The sequence below is a fragment of the Pan paniscus genome, chromosome 4, assembly GCF_029289425.2.
Source record: "Pan paniscus chromosome 4, NHGRI_mPanPan1-v2.0_pri, whole genome shotgun sequence".
Taxonomy (NCBI): domain Eukaryota; kingdom Metazoa; phylum Chordata; class Mammalia; order Primates; family Hominidae; genus Pan; species Pan paniscus.
In genome coordinates this window covers 133,027,684-133,047,465 of record NC_073253.2, presented here as the reverse complement: position 1 = coordinate 133,047,465, position 19,782 = coordinate 133,027,684, and the positions used below count along the sequence as shown (strand labels likewise).

General features: G+C 42.3%; 2 protein-coding genes across 4 annotated transcripts in view; both read left to right on the top strand.

Annotated features, from left to right (window-relative positions):
• Positions 1-19,782, top strand: part of KLHL3 (kelch like family member 3) — a 270,507-nt gene that overhangs the window by 124,160 nt on the left and 126,565 nt on the right. The window lies entirely within an intron of this gene.
• On the top strand, positions 8,320-14,032 carry HNRNPA0 (heterogeneous nuclear ribonucleoprotein A0). The gene has a single exon (XM_055112981.1). It carries the CDS (start codon positions 11,534-11,536, stop codon positions 12,452-12,454), a length of 921 nt encoding a protein of 306 aa, XP_054968956.1. The 5' UTR covers positions 8,320-11,533; the 3' UTR covers positions 12,455-14,032.

The window sequence follows — 19,782 nt, the reverse complement described above, 5'->3', positions numbered from 1 at the left end:
CTTATTTTCTATTTGTGATCTTTTAGACTTTTCGATGTTGGGATTTAGTGCTATGAACTTTCCTCTTAGCACTGCTTTTGCTGTATCTCAGAGGTTTTGGTTGGATGTGTCACTATTATTGTTCATTCAAATAATTTTCTAATTTCCATATTGATTTCATTGTTGATCCAAAGGTCATTCAGGAGCAGATTACTTATTTTCCAATTTCCATGTATTGGTATAATTTCGAGGGTTCCTTTTGGAGTTAATATCCAATTTTATTTTACTTTGGTCTGCGAAAGTACTTGATATAATTTTGATTTTCTTAAACTTATGAAGACTTGTTCTGTGGCCTATCACATGGTCTATCTTGGAGAATGTTCAACGTGCTGATGAAAATAATGTATATTCTGTGGTTGTTGGGTAGAATGTTCTGTAAATATCTGTTAAGTCCATTTTTTCTAGGGTACAGTTTAAATCCATTGTTTCTATGTTGACTTTCTGTCTTGATGACCTGTCTAGTGCTGTCAGTAGAGTATTGAAGTCCCCCACTATTATGGTGTTGCCATCTATCTCATTTCTTAGGTCTAATAGTAATTGTTTTATAAATTTGGGAGCTCCAGTGTTAGGTGCATATATATTTAGGGTTGTGATATTTTCCTGTTGGGCTAATCCTTTTATCATTATATAATGTCCCTCTTTGTCTTTTTTAACTATTATTACTTTAAAGTCTGTTTTATCTATACAAGAATAGCTATTCCTGCTTGCTTTTCGTGTCCATTTGCATGGAATATCTTTTTCCACCTCTTTACCTCAAGTTTATGTGAGTCCTTATGTATCAGGCAAATCTCTTGAAGACAGTAGATACTTGGTTGGTGGATTTTTATTCATTCTGTCATTCTGTATCTTTTAAGTGGAGCATTTAGGTTATTTACATTCAGTGTTAGTATTGAGATGTGAGGTACTGTTCTATTCATCATGCTAGTTTTCTTGTTCCCACCTTAGGTAGACAGAATAATGGTCTTGCAAACATGTCCACATTTTAATCCTTGGGACCTGAGAATGTGTTATGTTACATGACAAAGAGGAACTAAGGTTGCTAATCAGCTGACTTTATAATAAAGGGATTATTCTGGTGTCTTAGTTTGGGCTGCTGTAACAAAGTACCATATCCTGGATGGCTTATAAACAACAAAAATTTATTTCTCACAGTTCTGGAGGCTACAACTCCAAGATCAGAGTGCCAGCATGGTTGGGTTCTGGTGAGGGCCCCATCTTGCAGTCTGCCTACTTCTCATTCATTGTATCCTCTCATGGTAGAAAGAGAGCTAGCTAGCCCTCTGGGCTCTTCTTATAAGGGCACTAATCCCATTCATGAGGGCTTCACTTTCATGACCTAATTACCTCCCCAAGGTCCCACCTCCAAATACTGTCACATTGGGATTAGGGTTTCAACATATTAATTTTGGGGGGGCACAAACATTCAGTCCATTACACCAGGATTATCTGGGAGACAGAAGAGTTAGTGTCAGAGTGATCCAAAGTGAGAAGGTCTCAACTGGCTTATTGTTGGCTTTGAATATGGAAATGGGCCACAGGCCAAGGAATATGAGGCTGACATTTGAAGCTGGAAAAGGCAGGGAATGAGATTCTCTCCTAGAGCCTCCAAAAAGAAACACAGCCCTACCAACACCTTGATTCTGACCTACAGAACTGTAAGATAATATATTTGTGTGTTTTTTTAAGCCACTAAATTTCTGGTAATTTGTTACAGCAGCAATAGGAAACTAACATATACCATCACATTTTTGATAGTTACTTTTCAATTCCAAACACAGCATGTACACACACTGTTTCCTGTACCTTCTTGTAGGCTTAATTATTATACGTACTTCTGAAGTCAGCTTTTATTTGAAGCATTTACTGAACTCTGGGTTTCTTCATTTCTATCCTAACACACTGTGTTTACAACTTCTGTTATACTACTTGTCAAGTGTATTATAATTGATTTTCTCTTTCTCCCAAAACTGTGAGCTCCTAGAGGCCAGAGACTTTTCTTTATTCACAACACCTAGCCCATGAATGAATGAAATGAAATGATAAATAAATGACAATAGAAAGCTCGAAATACTTTTAATTTAGAAGGTACATATTCTGTGTATGAGTCTGTGCATGGGTATGTGCTGGGGTGTGTGTTTTAGGGAACAGATATTCTGAGAAATGTTTAAATTTGTTTAGTCCTCTAATTCTGATAATCTGCCTCAACCTCCTACCCATCTGGCTGGTAATTCAAACCCTGTTATTACTGGAGTTGTGTATAAAAAGTTCCAGGTTTACGTGGGTCTAGGAATGTGGATCTGGTTCCAGCACCAAGGTGGTTACCTTACTTTCAAGATAATTAATGTTCAGCCTTCAGTGTTATCAATGATGTGGGGGATGGGGTGGAGTTGGGGGTGGTGGGGGCTGTATACTGGCTTCCTCCAGTGGGGAAAACTCAGAAGCTTCTTGTCACTTCTAGACTTGGGAAGCTATCTTTTATTCACACTAAGCCCTCCTCCTTCAATGTTTTTTTGTTTTTTGAGACAGAGTCTCACTTTGTCACCCAGGCTGGAGTGCAGTGGCGTGACCTCGGCTCACTGCAAGCTCCACCTCCCGGGTTCACGCCATTCTCCTGCCTCAGCCTCCCGAGTAGCTGGGACTACAGGTGCCTGCCCCACGACTGGCTAATTTTTTGTATTTTTCAGTAGAGACAGGGTTTCACCATGTTAGCCAGGACGGTCTCGATCTCTTGACCTTGTGATCTGCCCGCCTCGGCCTCCCAAAGTACTGGGATTACAGGCGTGAGCCATTGCGCCTGGCCCTCCTTCAACATTTCCTTCCATCTGGAGGAGACAAATACAATTCCCTCTTCTAAAAGCCTAGATTTTGCTCTTGAGGCAAGGGAATATACAGGAGAAGAACAAGGTACAATTAACATCACTACAAAATGAATAGGTCTGTTCATTTTCTCACCTCAGGAGAGACCCTTTTAAAGACAATCTTCCTCTTGGGTTTTTTTTTTTTTCTCCACAAAAAGCATTTTATTAAAGAGAGAGAGGCAAGTGCCTTTGCATGAAAAAAGGTGGAAGGAACCCCAGTAATGACATATTGACATTTTTGCCATTCTGACAAGTATGGGGTTCCAATTAAGTCAGACTTAATTTGATTTGATAAAATAAATAGTGTGACTTTTTATACATCATCTTGATGTTATGAGATTTATATCTAAATGCAAGTCATGACTTTTTCCTCTGTAATATCAATTTAAGTACTTCATAATACAGTATTCTTACCTGGAGCACTTAATTGTTTCTCTATTTATTAGACAGCTATTTTGGGACAATTAGGTCATTTCCAACTTTTTTTCTAGTATAAACAAATTAAAATAAATATCTTTATAGCTAAATCCTTGTATAGGTCCTGAATTATTTCGCTGTGATAAATTTCTGGAAGTGTAATTGCTGGTTCAAAAGAATGGGCCAAATTTAAAAGCTTTTGATATGAGTTGTTAGGGTCCACTAGAAAAAATATACTTTCACCACAAGTGGCAAAGAATGCCCTTTTGAAATGTTCACCTTGAATAAATAAAAATGGAACCTATACTAGTTTGCTAGTGCTGCCATAACAAAATATTACAGAATGAGTGGCTTAAACAATAGAAATTTATTTTCTCCTAGTTCTGGAGGCTGGAGGTCAAAGATGAAGTGCTGGCAGTCTGGGGTTCTTCTGAGGCCTCTCCTCCTTGGCTTGCAGATGGTCGTCCCTTTATGCACTTGTGCTCCTGTTGTCTTTCTTATGACACCAGACATATTGAAGTAGGGCCCCACCCTAATGACATCATTTTAACGTAATCACCTCTTTCGAAACCTTATCTTCAATTATGGTTACATTTGGAGGTACTGGGAGTTATGGCTTGAATATATGAATTTGAGAGTGGGGACCAGGGGTGCACAATTTAGTCCATAGCAGAATCCTAACTGTAAAACAAACATGGATCCCATAAAAAGCTAATTTTAAAAAATCACAGTTGCTGCTTTCTGGAAATATAGCTGGCCATAGTCTTTCCTTTCTTTCTCAGTTCATTCTTTCTCTGTCTACGTATAATTTAATATTAAAACACACTCTTTTTAGTGTGTGGTTCTATGACTTGTGTAACCATCACATTCCATTAGCTTTTTGTAATCAAGCTTGCAGGAGGGATGGAAGCCAAAGGCAGTCTACATTTCAGTTTTATTTTTAAGTGTTTTATTTTGGAAGGCTTAGACACCTGTAAGCGAGTTAAAGAAACAAAGTAAACTCAGGCAGTGATCTAAAAGGCAAAGTAGAAAAAAATAGTTTTTCCTCCTTAATGACCTAGAGTAGGAAATTGACTGCATCATTTAAGTGTTTACATAATACTCCTTTTGTTGACTGTCCCTACCTTTACTGATCTAATCTCCAAAAAGAATCTAACATTCTGGCCTGGTGTGGTGACTCATGCCTGTAATCCCAGTACTTTGGGAGCCAGAGGCAGATGGATCACCTGAGGTCAGGAGTTCAAGACCAGCCTGGTCAACACGGTGAAACTCTGTCTCTAATAAATATACAAAAATTAGCCGAGAGTGGTGGCACATGCCTGTAATTCCAGCTACTCAGGAGGCTGAGGCAGGAGAATCGCTTGAACCCTGGAGGTGGAGATTGCAGTGAGCTGAGATTGCACCACTGCATTCCAGCCTGGGCATCAGACTCTTGTCTCAAAAAAACAAACAAACACAAAAAAACTTAACATTCCAGTCATACTGCACGTATCGTGGCTTTCTTAATGTCTCTACAACATTCTTGTGTTGTCTCTGATCATCCCTACACCCTACTGTATGTAAGGTGTCTAGACCTGACATTTACCTCTGTGAAGCTTTATTAGTCAATAGAAATGAAAACCCTAATGGATCCCCATTTAGGTGGCATAGATCAGGGGTTTCCACCTCCCGGGCCATGGACTGGTATCAGTCTATGGCCTGTTAGGAACTGGGCTGCACAGCAGGAGGTGAGCGGTGGGTGAGCGAGTGAAGCTTCATCTGTATTTACAGCTGCTCCCCATTGCTCACATTACCACCTGAGCTCCGTCTACTGTCACAGCAGCAGCGGGATTAGATTCTCATAGGGCATGAACCCTATTGTGAACTGAACATGTGAGGTATCTAGGTTGTGCACTTCTTATGAGAATCTAATGCCTGATGATCTGAGGTGGAGCTGAGGTGGTAATGCTAATGTGGGGGAGTGGCTGCAAATACAGATTAACATTAGCAGGGAGGTCTGACTGCACAGAGACCATAATAAATCGCAGACTCATATCAAAACCCTATCAGTGAGTGGCAAGTGACAAGCCGTGGCTGGCGGTAGGCTTTATAGTGGCAAGTGAATTGATGTACTTCAATTGTACAGCTACATCTGGTGGCAGGCTGTCAGAATCTGACACTTAACTTTAGTCTGAGCATGGCCTGCCCATTATTTTATTTACCACTTCCATCCATGCCTCTTTCCCATGCTATGCACTTGTCTCAGTCATAGTTTTGGTAAGCCCACAAGCTAACCCTAGCCAAAATGAGTAAAAAACAAATGTCACTGGAGAGCTTCTTTGTCAAGGGGGACAGACTGAATGATGAGACATCAGAAGACATTAAGACTTCCATCAAAAACAAAGCTGCATTTAAAAGAAAATACCAAGAGTCCTACTTAAATTACAGGCTCATTGCAACAAGTGATTAACATTCTACAAGCCCACTTTGTATAACATGTGGCAACCGGCTATCCAACAAAGCCATGAAACCTTCAAAACTGCTTCTCCACATGGAAACCTAGCACCTTGCATTAAAACACAAGGCTTTTGAGTTTTTCAAATGAACACAAAGAACAGAAGCAACTGGCTAGGCATGGTGGCTCACACCTGTAATCCCAGCACTTTGGGAGGCTGAGGTGGGTGGATTGCTTGAGGCCAAGAGTTTGAGACCAGCCTGGTCAATACGGTGAAACTCCGTCTCTACTGAAAATACAAAAATTAGCTGGGTGTGGTGGTATGCACCTGTAGTCCCAGCTACTCGGGAGGCTGAGGCATGAGAATCACTTGAACCCAGGAGGCAGAGGTTGCAGTGAGCCAAGATTGCACCACTGCACTCCAGCCTGGGTGAAAGAGCAAGACCCTGTCTCAAAAACAAGCAAACAAAAAACCAGAAGCAATTATTGAAGGCCACCACTTCATCAAATGTATCTGCACTGAGAGCATCATTCTTAGTGGCTAACTGCATTGCTAAAGCTAAGAAGCCCTTTACCGTTGGTGAAGAATTGTTCCTGCCTGCTGCTAAGGACATTTATCGTGAACTTTTAGGAGAGGCTGAAGTTCAAAAGGTGACACATGTTCCTTTTTCGGCTAGTACCATAACTAGACAAAGTGATGAAATACAGAGGATATTGGGGCACAATTGTTAGGATTAATGAGTCACCATGGTATGCAATCCAGGTTAATGAGTCTACTGATGTTGACAAGACAACAATGCTTGTTTTTGTGCCATATCTTTTTCAGGAGGATGTGCAGGGGGATATGTTATGTGCACTTTTGTTGCCAACCAACACCACAGGTGCAGAACTATTCAAGACTTTGATTACATATCAGAAAAACGGAATTGGTCATTTTGTGTCGGCATATGCACAGACAGAGTGGCTGGTATGACTGGATGGCTTTCTGGTTTCACTACTCAAGTCAAAGAGGTCACTTCTGAATGTGAGTCTATGCACTGTGTCATCTACAGAGAAATGCCGGGTAGCCGAAAATTGTCACCTGAACTTAAGGTTTTACAGGATGTGATTAAAATTATCAATGACATTAAAGTGCATGCCCTTAACTCAATGTCTGTTTGCGCAACTCTGTGACATGTGTATAAGAAATGAGATGGCTTTCTAAAGGTAGAAAACTGGCCAGAATTTTTGAGTTATGAGAGCCACTCCAGAGATTTCTTTTACAAAAACAGTCACCACTAGCAGCACATTTCAGTGACGTAGAATGGGTGGCAAAACTTGTTTACTTGTGTGACACATTCAACCTGCTCAACAAATTCAATCTGTCACTTCAGGGGAGAATGACAACTGTGTTCAAATCAGCAGATAAAGGGGCTGCATTGAAAACCAAACTGGAATTATGGGGGCGATGAGTGAACATTGGGATTTCTGACATGTTTCAAACATTAGCAGAGATTTTGAAAGTGACTGAGCCAACGCCTTCTTTCTCCCAGCTGGTGCATGATCACCTAGCTCAGCTTTCAAAAGAGTTTGAGCTTTACTTGCCAACCACAAAAAAATCCCTGAGCTGGGAAGGAATGGATCCACCACCCATTTGTGAATAAGCCAGAAGAATCGACTTTGTCGATACTAGAAGAGGATCAACTGCTTGAGATTGCAAGTGACGGCAGCCTTGTATGTTTGAGACAACTTCAAATCTCCATACATTCTGGATGGAATATCCTGAGATTGCCACAAAAGCACTGAAAAGCCTGCTTCCATTTCCAGCATCCTATATTTGTGAAGCAGGGTTTTCTGCAGTGACAGCAACCAAAACTAGATTATGGAGTAAACTGGACATAAGCAACACACTTCGGGTGTCACTGTCTCCCATCACCCCCAGATGGGAACCGGCTAGTTGCGGGAAAACAAGCTCAAGGCTTCCACTGATTCTACGTTACGGTGAGTTGTATAATTATATTTCATTGAATATTATGATGCAATAATAATAGAAATAAAGTGCACATTAAATGTAATGCACTTGAATCATCCTGAAACTACATCCTGGTCTGTGGAAAAATTGTTTTTCACAAAATAGGTCTCTTGTGCCAGAAAAGTTGGGCACTGCTGGTAAACTATTATTTAAAAACAATGTAGGCAAAAACTATCTACCAAAATTGTAAATTCCTAAAGTAACAGTTTTCATAAGTTATGGTCTTTATTCCTTCAGGAGTTCATCTTTTACTGTTTTAAGATTTGGATGACTCTGAAACAGTGGTGCCATCTCAGCTAACAACAGCAGCATCTGCCTTCTGGGTTCAAGCAATTCTCCTGCTTCAGCCTCCCAAGTAGCTGGGACTGTAGGCATGCGCCACCACACATGGGGTTTCAATTTGTTAGCCATGCTGGTCTTGAGCTCCTGACCTCAAGTGATCCGCCTGCCTCAGCCCCCCACAGTGCAGGGATTACAGGCACGAGCCACTGTGCCCAGCCCATTTTCCCCTTTCTTTATTATCAATAGGCAAATCCTGACATTTGAATTTTTTTTGTAATAACAAGGTTAATAGCTTTCTACTGTCCTCTTTCATTTTTTTAATGTCATTTATCACTATCTAACATGCCATATACCACTCTTATTTGTTTATTGTCTGCTTCTTCCCACTAGAATGTAAGCATCATGAGGGCAGAGGTTTTTGTCTTTTGTTTACAGCCATATTGCCAGCACCAGGCATAGGATTCATATAATTGGATAAACTGAGCACTTACTGTGTACCAGGCATGTATACATGTTTACATGTAGAATCTCATTTAATTTTCACTACAACAGAAAGATGTTTTATTATTCCCATTTTAAGATAATAAAACTGATTACATTTTTAAAAGGTTAAGTAACTTAGCCAAAGTCACATAACTGGATGGTTACAGGGTAAGTGATAGATCAGACTAGTTTACCCTCAAACCTTAGCCCATCTATTTACCTTTGTTACAGTATCCAAACTACTTAACCTAAGATTCAGCACATTCCATAGTATCATTTCATAGTACCAAAGACCCTCAACCTATCTTACCTCTTACTATTTTCTATCTAAAACTGCCTGCTTCTCTCAAACTAACTGGCCCACTCCCTGTCTCTTGAAGCTTATGTTCCCTCTGGATTTTGCTCAAATAAACTCCCTATAGAAATCTTTTTTTTTTCCTTTCCAACTTTTATTTTAGGTTCAAGGGATACGCGTGGAGGTTTGTTATGTGGGTAAATTGTTAGTCTTGGGGGTTTGGTGTATAGATAATTTTGTCACCCAAGTCATCAGCATAATACCTGATAGGTAGCTTTTTAGTCCTCACCCTCCTCCCACCCTCCATCCTTAAAAAAGACCTGATGTCTAATGTTCCCTTCTTTTGTGTCCATGTGTACTCAATGTGTAGCTCCCACTTATAAGTGAGAACTTGTGGTATTTGGTTTTCTGTTCCAGCCTTAATTTGCTTAGGATACTAACTAGTCTTTGGCTCTGAGGTTCAGTGCAACTTCCAATTCTTTCCTAAATCTTTCCTGAATACTTGAGGATACAGTGAGGAATTCCTCTTAACTTCTTCAGCGTTTACCATATGGTTTTGGAGGCTTTTGGTCACATAATGCCTCATATTAACTATGTCCCACCCCATGTATCTTGCTTGGCACACAAAGGCTCAATAAATGGAAGCCATTGTAATTTTCTTCCATTCCCATCTGAGTGAGGGCACTAAAAGCAGTAACTTAGGGGTATATGATCTCTCTCTCTGTAAAACATTCGTCTAACCAACACCTTTAAAAAGCTAACATTCTACTTTTGGGAGGCCGAGGCGGGCAGATCACTAGGTCACGGGTTTGAGACCATCCTGACCAACATGGTGAAATCCCGTCTCCACTAAAAATACAAACATTAGCCAGGTGTGGTGGTGCCCGCCTGTAGTCCCAGCTACTTGGGAGGCTGAGGCAGGAGAATTGCTTGAACCCGGGAGGTGGAGGTTGCAGTGAACCAAGACTGTGCCATTGCATTCCAGCTTGGGCAAGACTCCGTCTCAAAAAAAAAAAAAAAAAAAGCAAAGTTAACATTCTAGGCCAGGCGCGGTGGCTCACGCCTGTAACCCAGCACTTTGGGAGGCCGAGGCAGATGGATCATTTGAGACCACTCTGACCAACATGGTGAAACCCCATCTCTACTAAAATACAAAAATTAGCCGGGTGTGGTGGTGGGCGCCTGTAATCTCAGCTACTCAGGAGGCTGAGGCAGGAGAACAGCTTGAACTCAGGAGGCTGAGGCAGGAGAACAGCTTGAACCCTGGAGGCGGAGGTTGCTGAGCCGAGATTGCGCCAGTGCACTCCAGCCTGGGCAACAAGAGTGAAACTCCATCTCAACAACAAAAAAGCTAACATTCTAGTTCAAAGAGAGCAACACATAGATGATGTAAATTACACATAAAAAACCATTCACTGAGGTTAAATGAAAATGTCTGCTGGAGTGTGCCAAGGGGACCTGAAAGGGCCTCCTCTGAGAGGGCATCGTGGGAGGGCTTCAAGGATGGCGGGAGGGTGGCAGGGAGGCAGGGATGTGGCGCCTCGTCTGGTTCCTAATGTCTGAAGCTCTTTTGGTTCCCTGTTGTCTTTCACACCGCCGCCTCGGGCTCGCTTTTGCGCAGGGCCACGTGGCAAAGTTTTAGTTTAACCGCACGTCGGGCCCACTGTAAACGGTTAATAACCGCCTTCGTGGACCAGGCCTCTGCCCTCCATCTTTGTGCGGGCGGGAGGTGGGGCGGGGACGCCAGGTGTAGCGGACAAGCGGAGAGGCGGCGGGTAGATCCGGGCCCCCAACCCCAACAGTCAAGTTTTCAAAAAGCCCGCGCGTGGCGCCCCAGACCGCATCCGTTGGGAATGGCCCCCAGCGCGCCCCCTGCTCTCTCCCCCGCAAAGCCCGGGGCGGGAGAAGGCGCGGGGGTGGTAAGCAGGCTCTGCACGCCGGGGGCGCCGGGGCAAGCGCGCACCGGGGAGCGCGCCCGTCCAACAGCTGCCGAAAACGGAAGTGGGTGCGAGGGGATCACGGTGATTGGCTGAACTCAGATGTCTCTCAAGGGGCTGGCGCGAACGCCACTGCGGAGTTGGGCGAGGGGATGAGTAAAGGGGAGGGGGAGAAACACTGGGAACAGCCGCGGTGCTAGGAGGAAATGAATCGCGGTGGTGCGCGGAGGGCAGGGAGGGACCCATGTCAAGGGACAGTGGGGCGCTCGGGAATGAAAGCGGGCTGGCAGAAGCGGAAGCGGGAGCGGCACAGGGCGCGGGCTTGAATAGACCGCGGAGGGCGGGGAGCCCGTGATCTAGAGCGGCGCTGCGGCGCGGTAGGCGGGATTAAGGGGAGCGAGGCGGGGATTGGCTGGTAGCCCTAGGCTGCGGTACGTCGGCGGTGACGCACGCCTCGGGGAGGGTGCGCGCGCGTTCAGCGGCCTCTTTGTGTGGTGCCCAGATAGGGGAGCGGAGGTGGCGGCGGCGGTAGCGGTGGCCTTGGTTGTCTTCCAGTCTCCTCGGCTCGCCCTTTAGCCGGCACCGCTCCCCTTCCCTCCCCCTTCCTCTCTTCCTTCCTTCCCTCCCCTTCCCTTTTTCCCTTCCCCGTCGGTGACCGGCGGGGGTGGCTCCAGCAACGGCTGGGCCCAAGCTGTGTAGAGGCCTTAACCAACGATAACGGCGGCGACGGCGAAACCTCGGAGCTCGCAGGGCGGGGGCAAGGCCCGGGCCTTGGAGATGGAGAATTCTCAGTTGTGTAAGCTGTTCATCGGCGGCCTCAATGTGCAGACGAGTGAGTCGGGCCTGCGCGGCCACTTTGAGGCCTTTGGGACTCTGACGGACTGCGTGGTGGTGGTGAATCCCCAGACCAAGCGCTCCCGTTGCTTTGGCTTCGTGACCTACTCCAATGTGGAGGAGGCGGACGCCGCCATGGCCGCCTCGCCCCATGCCGTGGACGGCAACACTGTGGAGCTGAAGCGGGCGGTGTCCCGGGAGGATTCGGCGCGGCCCGGTGCCCACGCCAAGGTTAAGAAGCTCTTTGTCGGAGGCCTTAAAGGAGACGTGGCTGAGGGCGACCTGATCGAGCACTTCTCGCAGTTTGGCACCGTGGAAAAGGCCGAGATTATTGCCGACAAGCAGTCAGGCAAGAAGCGTGGATTCGGCTTCGTGTATTTCCAGAATCACGACGCGGCAGACAAGGCCGCGGTGGTCAAGTTCCATCCGATTCAGGGCCATCGCGTGGAGGTGAAGAAGGCAGTCCCCAAGGAGGATATCTACTCCGGTGGGGGTGGAGGCGGCTCCCGATCCTCCCGGGGCGGCCGAGGCGGCCGGGGGCGCGGCGGTGGTCGAGACCAGAACGGCCTTTCCAAGGGCGGCGGCGGCGGTTACAACAGCTACGGTGGTTACGGCGGCGGCGGTGGCGGCGGCTACAATGCCTACGGAGGCGGCGGCGGCGGTTCGTCCTACGGTGGGAGCGACTACGGTAACGGCTTCGGCGGCTTCGGCAGCTACAGCCAGCATCAGTCCTCCTATGGGCCCATGAAGAGCGGCGGCGGCGGCGGCGGCGGAGGAGGCAGTAGCTGGGGCGGTCGCAGTAATAGTGGACCTTACAGAGGCGGCTATGGCGGTGGGGGTGGCTATGGAGGCAGCTCCTTCTAAAAGAAAATTTAAAATGCCTGGGAGTGGCTATAGGGGTAGCTCTTTTCAACAGCCCAAGTGGGGTCAACTCCTAAGCCCCACCCCCTCACACACACCGCCTTCCCTGTTTTGCCCTTGGGGGAGCCACTTCTAAGGCTGCTTACCCTTGGGGGTGTTCCTCTATTTGCCTGCCACCTCTCTTGTCTCTCCCTCTGAAGATGGACTCGGCCCCACATACACATTTTTGTGTTACAGTCATTGATGGACTCTATTTTTTTATTATTACTTGGACCTTGGTCGTTTTTATACTAGCAAAATGTCTTGTTTTAATTTGTGTTTTTTGGGGGGAGGGAGGGAGTGAACTTGCTGATTCTGTAGCAAAACCTGGGTGGGGGTTGGGGTGGGGGGTAGTTATACTTTGTTGTAAGGACTTGATAACCTGGCTACAGCGTTTTCTATGAAATCTACTTGGATCCCATGCCTGAAATTTGGAAGCATATGTACAAAAATCATTTTTACGTTTTATTTTTAATAAATCATTGTGTTTGACCGTACATGTCTAACATTTTTTTTCTAGGATCCATTCCGTACCGTTTTTTAAGGGATATTTGTTTAAGACTTTACGTGTTAATTCTTTATTCTTGATGTGTACTTAGAGAAACTTAAGAGGTCCTGTGGTTTTTTTCCCCTCTCCTGTTGCCCTGCTAGTTGCGTGTTGAATTATATCCCTTACAGGCAAAACTTTTGAAGTGGTGGATGTGGCTTTTTAAACTCTTAAGTTTCTGTGCATCCATCTCTTGTACCAAGCGAATTGCTTATCATCTTGACATGGTTGGTCATTTCTATGACAATTTACTTCAAACTGTGTACTGTGTAGTTCTATATAGTTTGTGTTAAGCATGTCATTCATATAAACTGTTTAAAATTTTTCAGATGGCCTAGTTTCATCCCTCTTACTGGTTTGTCTGTAATGAATGGTTAAAAATAAGGGTTATATTTTACCCTCAAATGCGTTTTTGTACTTTCAGAGCAGGTTTAAACGTTTTTTTTTTTTTTTTTTCCTATATCCGAACTGTTGGCCTCATGGAAATCCTTTTCCCGATCTTTGTAGCACCATCTACTGGCAGAATGGCAGAGTAGCTGCGAAACAATTTGTTTAAAAACTTGCTTAAGACAATTGCATCAGATTTGAAAGTTTTGCCATCAAAATTCTTTGCAGAATTGGAAGTTACACATTTGCTTGTAACTGAGATGGGCTTCACAGGAATGTAGTTGCCAGTTCATATCACAATAGCCCTTTCTATATGAGGTTTGAAAATGTAAACTGCTATGCATAGCTTGGGCAATAGCCCTAAATTGCTATGACAACTAGTGAACCAGCTACGTATACTGGTATTTTAGGTGCAAGTTGTAAAGCAAAATATCTGTGTATTCTGCTTGGTTAACAAATGTATATTTGTAGCCCTTTCCTGCAATAGCATTCAAGTTGTTGTTTATAAGAGAAGAACAAAACTGATAATAGGAGAAAATTGCCTTTCTGGATAGAAATAGAGAATAGCAACGTTTATGGATATCATAAATAAAGAATTCAATTCTTTACATGATTGAGTGAGAGTATGTATAACCTGGTGGGTGGGTTCAGAGTACCTTTTAATCTAGTACGCTTAACTTGATGTTAATATTTAAATATTTGACATATTGACGTTGAAGGCTCAAAGCTATACTAAGAAGCTTTCTGAAAGATTGGGCTTTAAAATAAAATAATATTTTAATATTGAACCTTTTTTAACTTCTTGTCACTGTTCAATTCCTAAGGTCTAGTTCTTGCCAGTTTTTTTTTTTTTTTTTTTCCTGATTGGCAGGGCTTTTAAAGAAGTAAGAAGAAAGGTTAAGATTATTAGGCTAGGTTATAGCTGCTCAGTAGTCACTTTGACAAAGGGTAGCGGATGGTTGGTACAAATAGTGTTATATCCTCTATGACAAACGGGGTGGATGTTTTTGCACATTGAGGTAATACATAGTCAAATCCTTTACTGTCAAATAGTTCTACACTTTCCATACATTTCTGTCTTATTTTTTAATTCTAGTGATACACAAATTACATGTGGGCTACTTCATTTGGTAATTTGGTCCAGCTTTTTGGTGGCTGTAGAGTGGCCTCTAGGATACAGAAAATGATTCTCTAAAATTTTTGGTTGTAATTGTTAAATACTACTCTGCTTGACTTACTCAGTTTTGGTGGGAAGATCTGGGTCAATTGGAATAGTACACCTTTCTTAGGGTTTTCAGTTTAATAAGGTTGTTGTCATATTACTCCCAACATGGGAATATAGTGGCTTCTAAAGTTTGCAAATGAATTATGTAAAAGGATTTTCTGTGTATTAGGAAGGCAACCTGTTCTGTTCATGGTATATTAACACTTCATTGTCATGTGTCTACCCTTAAAATTGCTATTTGTAGTGAAGAAAAAAGCATAGTGGTATTTAGTCACTTCTGGGTTCCTCTTGTCAGTTTATATGCAAACATTTTGGCATGTGGGACTTGGGGAGGAGGGACAATTGGTTGTATGTTTTGACCACTTCCACCTATGAGAATTATCTGAACATTATTCAGATTTAAGAGTTCATGGGAGCAGGTGGTACAGAACCTAGTGTTGAATATAATTTTTGTGCCATGCTTGAATGTATTTTGACGGATTAGCAAAATAAAAGTGAACCTCCTATTTTTCATCTTAATGTGAAGATCTTTTGCATTTACATTCTTTTAAAAGTATAAATTCAGTAGTCATTAGTTGAAAGTGGTTTGAAAGGCTGTTAGAGATGATACAGGTTGAGTATTCCTTATCTGAAATTCTTGGGCCCAGAAGTGTTTTGAGTTTTAGATTTTTTTCAATTTTTGAATATTTCCATTATGTTTACCAGCTGAGCAGCTCTCATACAAAAATGTAAAATCCAAACTGCTTCAATGAGCATTTCCTTTGAATGTCATGTCTGCACTCAAAAAATTTCGGATTTTGGAGCATTTTAGATTTTTTGATTGGAATATCTGTAGTGTTTTTCAGGTCATTTAAAAAGCTCTCATTGGTACTGATTTACTGTATCCAAAAAAAAGCCTGCAAGTGGTTAAGGTTCACAGTGGTAACTATCAAATCAGAATGACTATACTGATTGTACCCATTCATCCATTGTTAACTTAGTGATTTGGAACGTTTCATATTCAAATCTAATTTTCATAATTTTTAAGTAAACCTAAAAGATTGAGGATACTGGAGAATTTTGCATTTATGATTTCCTTCAAAACCAGAAGTGATGGTATCAGTTATTGGATTTGTAAACTTATTTAGTTTACCTTTTAAGTGTGCTTAAGTTTTGAGAGTTTGCATTTTAGGTTAAATTTTGTCTGCCCGCGTCTGCTGATTGCAGATAGGCATTTGGATGTTGGATTTTGAGCAGAACTGCATCTAGACTACACGGATTTTACCCAAAAAGACAGCACTTGCACTTAGGCTAAGTGTCTTTCTCCATCGTAACCAATTTATTGAATCACTTTAAGAGTGATCATTGGGGAAATTTTCCTCCTCAGCCTTATTTTGGCCTTTTGAAACAGCAACAAAGACTGCCTAGTCAAATAACTCCTTAGCTGTCCTGCTTTTGAGTGAACTTCATATTTGCCTTGAATGAGAATTTAAATGTTACAAGGTAAAACATTTATTATAAAAAGATATTTGAAAGCTGCTATTTAAAAGGAATTCCAAAGTAGGAAGACTAGAAGGGCAATTCTCTATTTTCCACCTACTTTTTTACTTTCATTTGAAGCCAGATGATTTGAACCTTCAGAGAGGGAAAGGATTCAGGAAGACACCTTTGGTAGTTATTCTTAACTGTTTCCTTCTCTATTCAGGGAGGCTTTCTTTGTCTCTTTAATTCTTTTACCACTTTGTATGGTTTACTTAAAAAATCTATCTGAAATAGCTATCATTTCCTGCTATAAAGTTCTCAAGTGTAAACTTTTGCCATTTAAACAGTGTGCTTATTTCCCAGTGTTTATCGTCAATTTCATTGGGTGTTAGGCACCTTTGTGTAAGACAGTTCTATGATGTGGAGGTACACAGCAGTGAGACAAACCTGGTTGCTGTCTTCATATACCTTGCGTTCTGGTTGGAATTCAATTTATTTTGAAATGGGAATTCAATTTATTTTGAGATGATGCATCTTTTCCTTTACAGCATTGTGTCACAATCTCATATTGTTCACACCATCCAAATTGGAGTTAGTTCCATTGTCATTGAATGTACATTCTCTGATGAAAATTAAGACTCTTTTCTCCTTAATTGATTACTTTTTAGAAATCAAAGGTGTATTTTGTCTTTGATGCTTACGTTGCAAATGTAATTTGCTTCATAGTGGGTGTCTGATTTAATATTTCATAGCCCTTAAGGACGTAAATTTGGGCGTCCAATAGACCAAATACTGTTCCTGACACAGTCACTTTCTAGCACTGCGACCTTGGACAAACTGGCCCGAGCCTCACTTGCCTTATTTGTAAAAAAATAGGCTATGGTAATACCTGCTACATAGGATTGTTGGGCAGATTCAGTGAAAGAATGCATATAAAGAAGGGCTTACTGTAGTCTCTGGTACACAGTAATTTTACTATATGGCCCCTAATGAAGAGGTGGGACAGACTAGCAAAAGGCATACTTTTATATCTTAGTACCCGAGACATGCATGGTCTTTAGGCTTTGCCCTTTACTTGCTGGGTGAGCTTCCATGTGGTAGTTCTCTAAATCACTGCTGCTTCAACTCTAGTAGGAGAGAGATGAATTCTGCTAGCCATCTGTAATGTTTTAAGTATTTGTTAATATTAGGAAGGTATAAATAATGTGAGTGTTGAGGAGAGGTGACTTCAGGTAGGAAGAAGGATCAAGAGAGGCATTGTGGAGCATATAACATTTAACCTTAAAAGACTGGTCTTATAGAGAAGGTGGGAGGAGAAAGAGGGCATTTTAGGTGGAGGACAGATAGGCAGAAACATGGAGCGTATTTGGAGAAGTATGCGTATTGGATGCCAAACACTAGGTACATTTACAAATGTTCTCATTGCATCATTCAGTAACCTGCTTCACAGATAAGGTTGCTAAATCTCATGCCAGAAAAGTAACTCCCAAGGACCCCCAGCTGGTGACATGGTAGAACTGAGAGTTGAATCCAAGTTTGACCAATTCTAGTCGTTTCGCTCCTTCTACTAAGCTTCATTGACTTCCAGCTAACAAATGTCTAATTTGTACTAAGATAAAAGAGAGTTGTGAGAAATAAATTGAGAAAATTAAGTTGGAACCAGGTTACTGAGGTCTTTGAGTAGTAGGCTAAGGAGTTTGGACTTACGGTAGGCAGTAAAAGTCATTAAACGTTTTTGAGCAACAATAATGGTAGTGAAACTAATTCACAAAGATTAGTCCAGTAGCACTGAGTAACATAAATGGCAGTGGGGGATGTTTCAAAGTGGCAAGTTTGCTAAGACAACTGATGTTAACCAGGTAAGAGAATGAGAGCATGAACAAAGAGCAATGGAAATAGACTGACAAAGAAGTTGAGGTAAGTTGTGAAAGCATAATTGACAAATGATTGGATACTTGAAGAATGAGGAAGAGGGAGTAGATTAATCAAAATTACTGTGTGAGAGGATGGTGATGCCACTGGTAATAGGAAGAGAAGATTTAGAGGGAAGATTTGGACATAGTTGAAGATGCTGGTAGCACATTGAAGCATTGTGTCTTGCGCATATAGCTTTACAAAATGGCCATTGTGCAGGATATTCTTTTTGCCCTTCCTGATCTATTTTCCATCTTTATCTCTCTTGTTCTGTGTTCCTGGGAGGCTGACTACTAAAGAACTGCATACTCTCTTTTCTGGCTTTATTCATGGTGGGTTTGGAGAGTGATAGAAAAGTGAGGCTGAAATATTTGCTCCTTCTCTTTCTCATATACTTAGCAAGAGATTGTGAGTGGCCACAGCTCTGCTCCAGTGGCCCTCTTATAGCTCTAGGTCTTTTCTGGCTTCTCGTAACTGTCTCCTATTGCTAGATTCTCTAGTCCCAAGAAGGTTCAAACCTTGTTGATTTGCCTTAACTGTACCCATACCCTTGTAAATAGTTCCTTTTATTAAAACTCTTCAATAACTGAATATACTGTGGTCATCTCTTCAGTGAAATTAAAAAAAAAAAAACTTCTTTCACATTTTCTTATGACTTGATCTTCCCACACCACCAAACGTGAAGATCTAGCTATTTGCACTAGGTTACTATCCCTGAATTCAGTGCCTCCCTGTTTCTTACTATGTCAAGTTAAAATTTGTTACTCTTCTGCTGGGTGATTCTGCTGGAAATACAGAAGAAAAAGACAAAAATCCCTGCCCTCAAAGAGCTTATATTTTACTGGGGAGAGACAGGCAATAAGACATAATCAATTATATGGTATGTTAGAAGATGAGAAGTATAGAAAAAATTAGGGTGAGGAATGGCGATTGTTGCAAGGGATGTTTGTGAGGATAGCATACTTTAAAATAGGTGGTATGGGTAGGTCTCTCAGAAAGTGACATTTGAGCAAAGACTTGAAGGAAATGTGGGAGTGAGCAATATAGGTATGGGAAGAGCATTCTAGGTAGAGGATTAGGAAGAGCAAAAGCCCTGAAGCAGGACTGTGTCTGGCCTCTGAGGAAATGCAAATTGTTCAGGGTTGCTGGACCTGAAGGAAGAGGAGGAAAGGAATAATGAGGCCAGAGGGGCCAGATCATGTAGGGATTTGTAGGTTGTTGTAAGGATTTTGGTTTTTACTAAATGAATGGTGAACCATTTCAGTTTTGAGCAGAGGAGTTCCATGATCTGATTTGAATTTTAAAAGATGTGTTTCCCAAAATTCCTATTCCTTTCATACAGCTGCTTTCAATGAAGGTTTATAAGGAAAGCAATCAGAACTACTTGGATAAGGTATAAGTGATCCACAATCTTTTCAACTCTACCATAGGTATCTACATATATATGTTGAGAGATGCTGCTTTTTGGCCAAAATGAATCTTGAATTGGGGGTGTGCAGAAAAAGTTATATATGGCCTGAGGCTGGTATCTTTTAGAGTGGCCTACTTGCATGGTTGGCCCTTATCTGAACACGTGGATTTAGGGGTATTCTCACTGTTCACTAATAAAGGTGGTTCACTGTACCTAGACTGTTCAAACAAGATGATTTATGCTAAACACCTGCTTTCCTTCTGGGAGTATGGAATTTTGGTACATGCCAGGTAAAGGATGTCTATATGACCAAACTCCCAATGAAAACCTTGCATACTGAGTCCCTA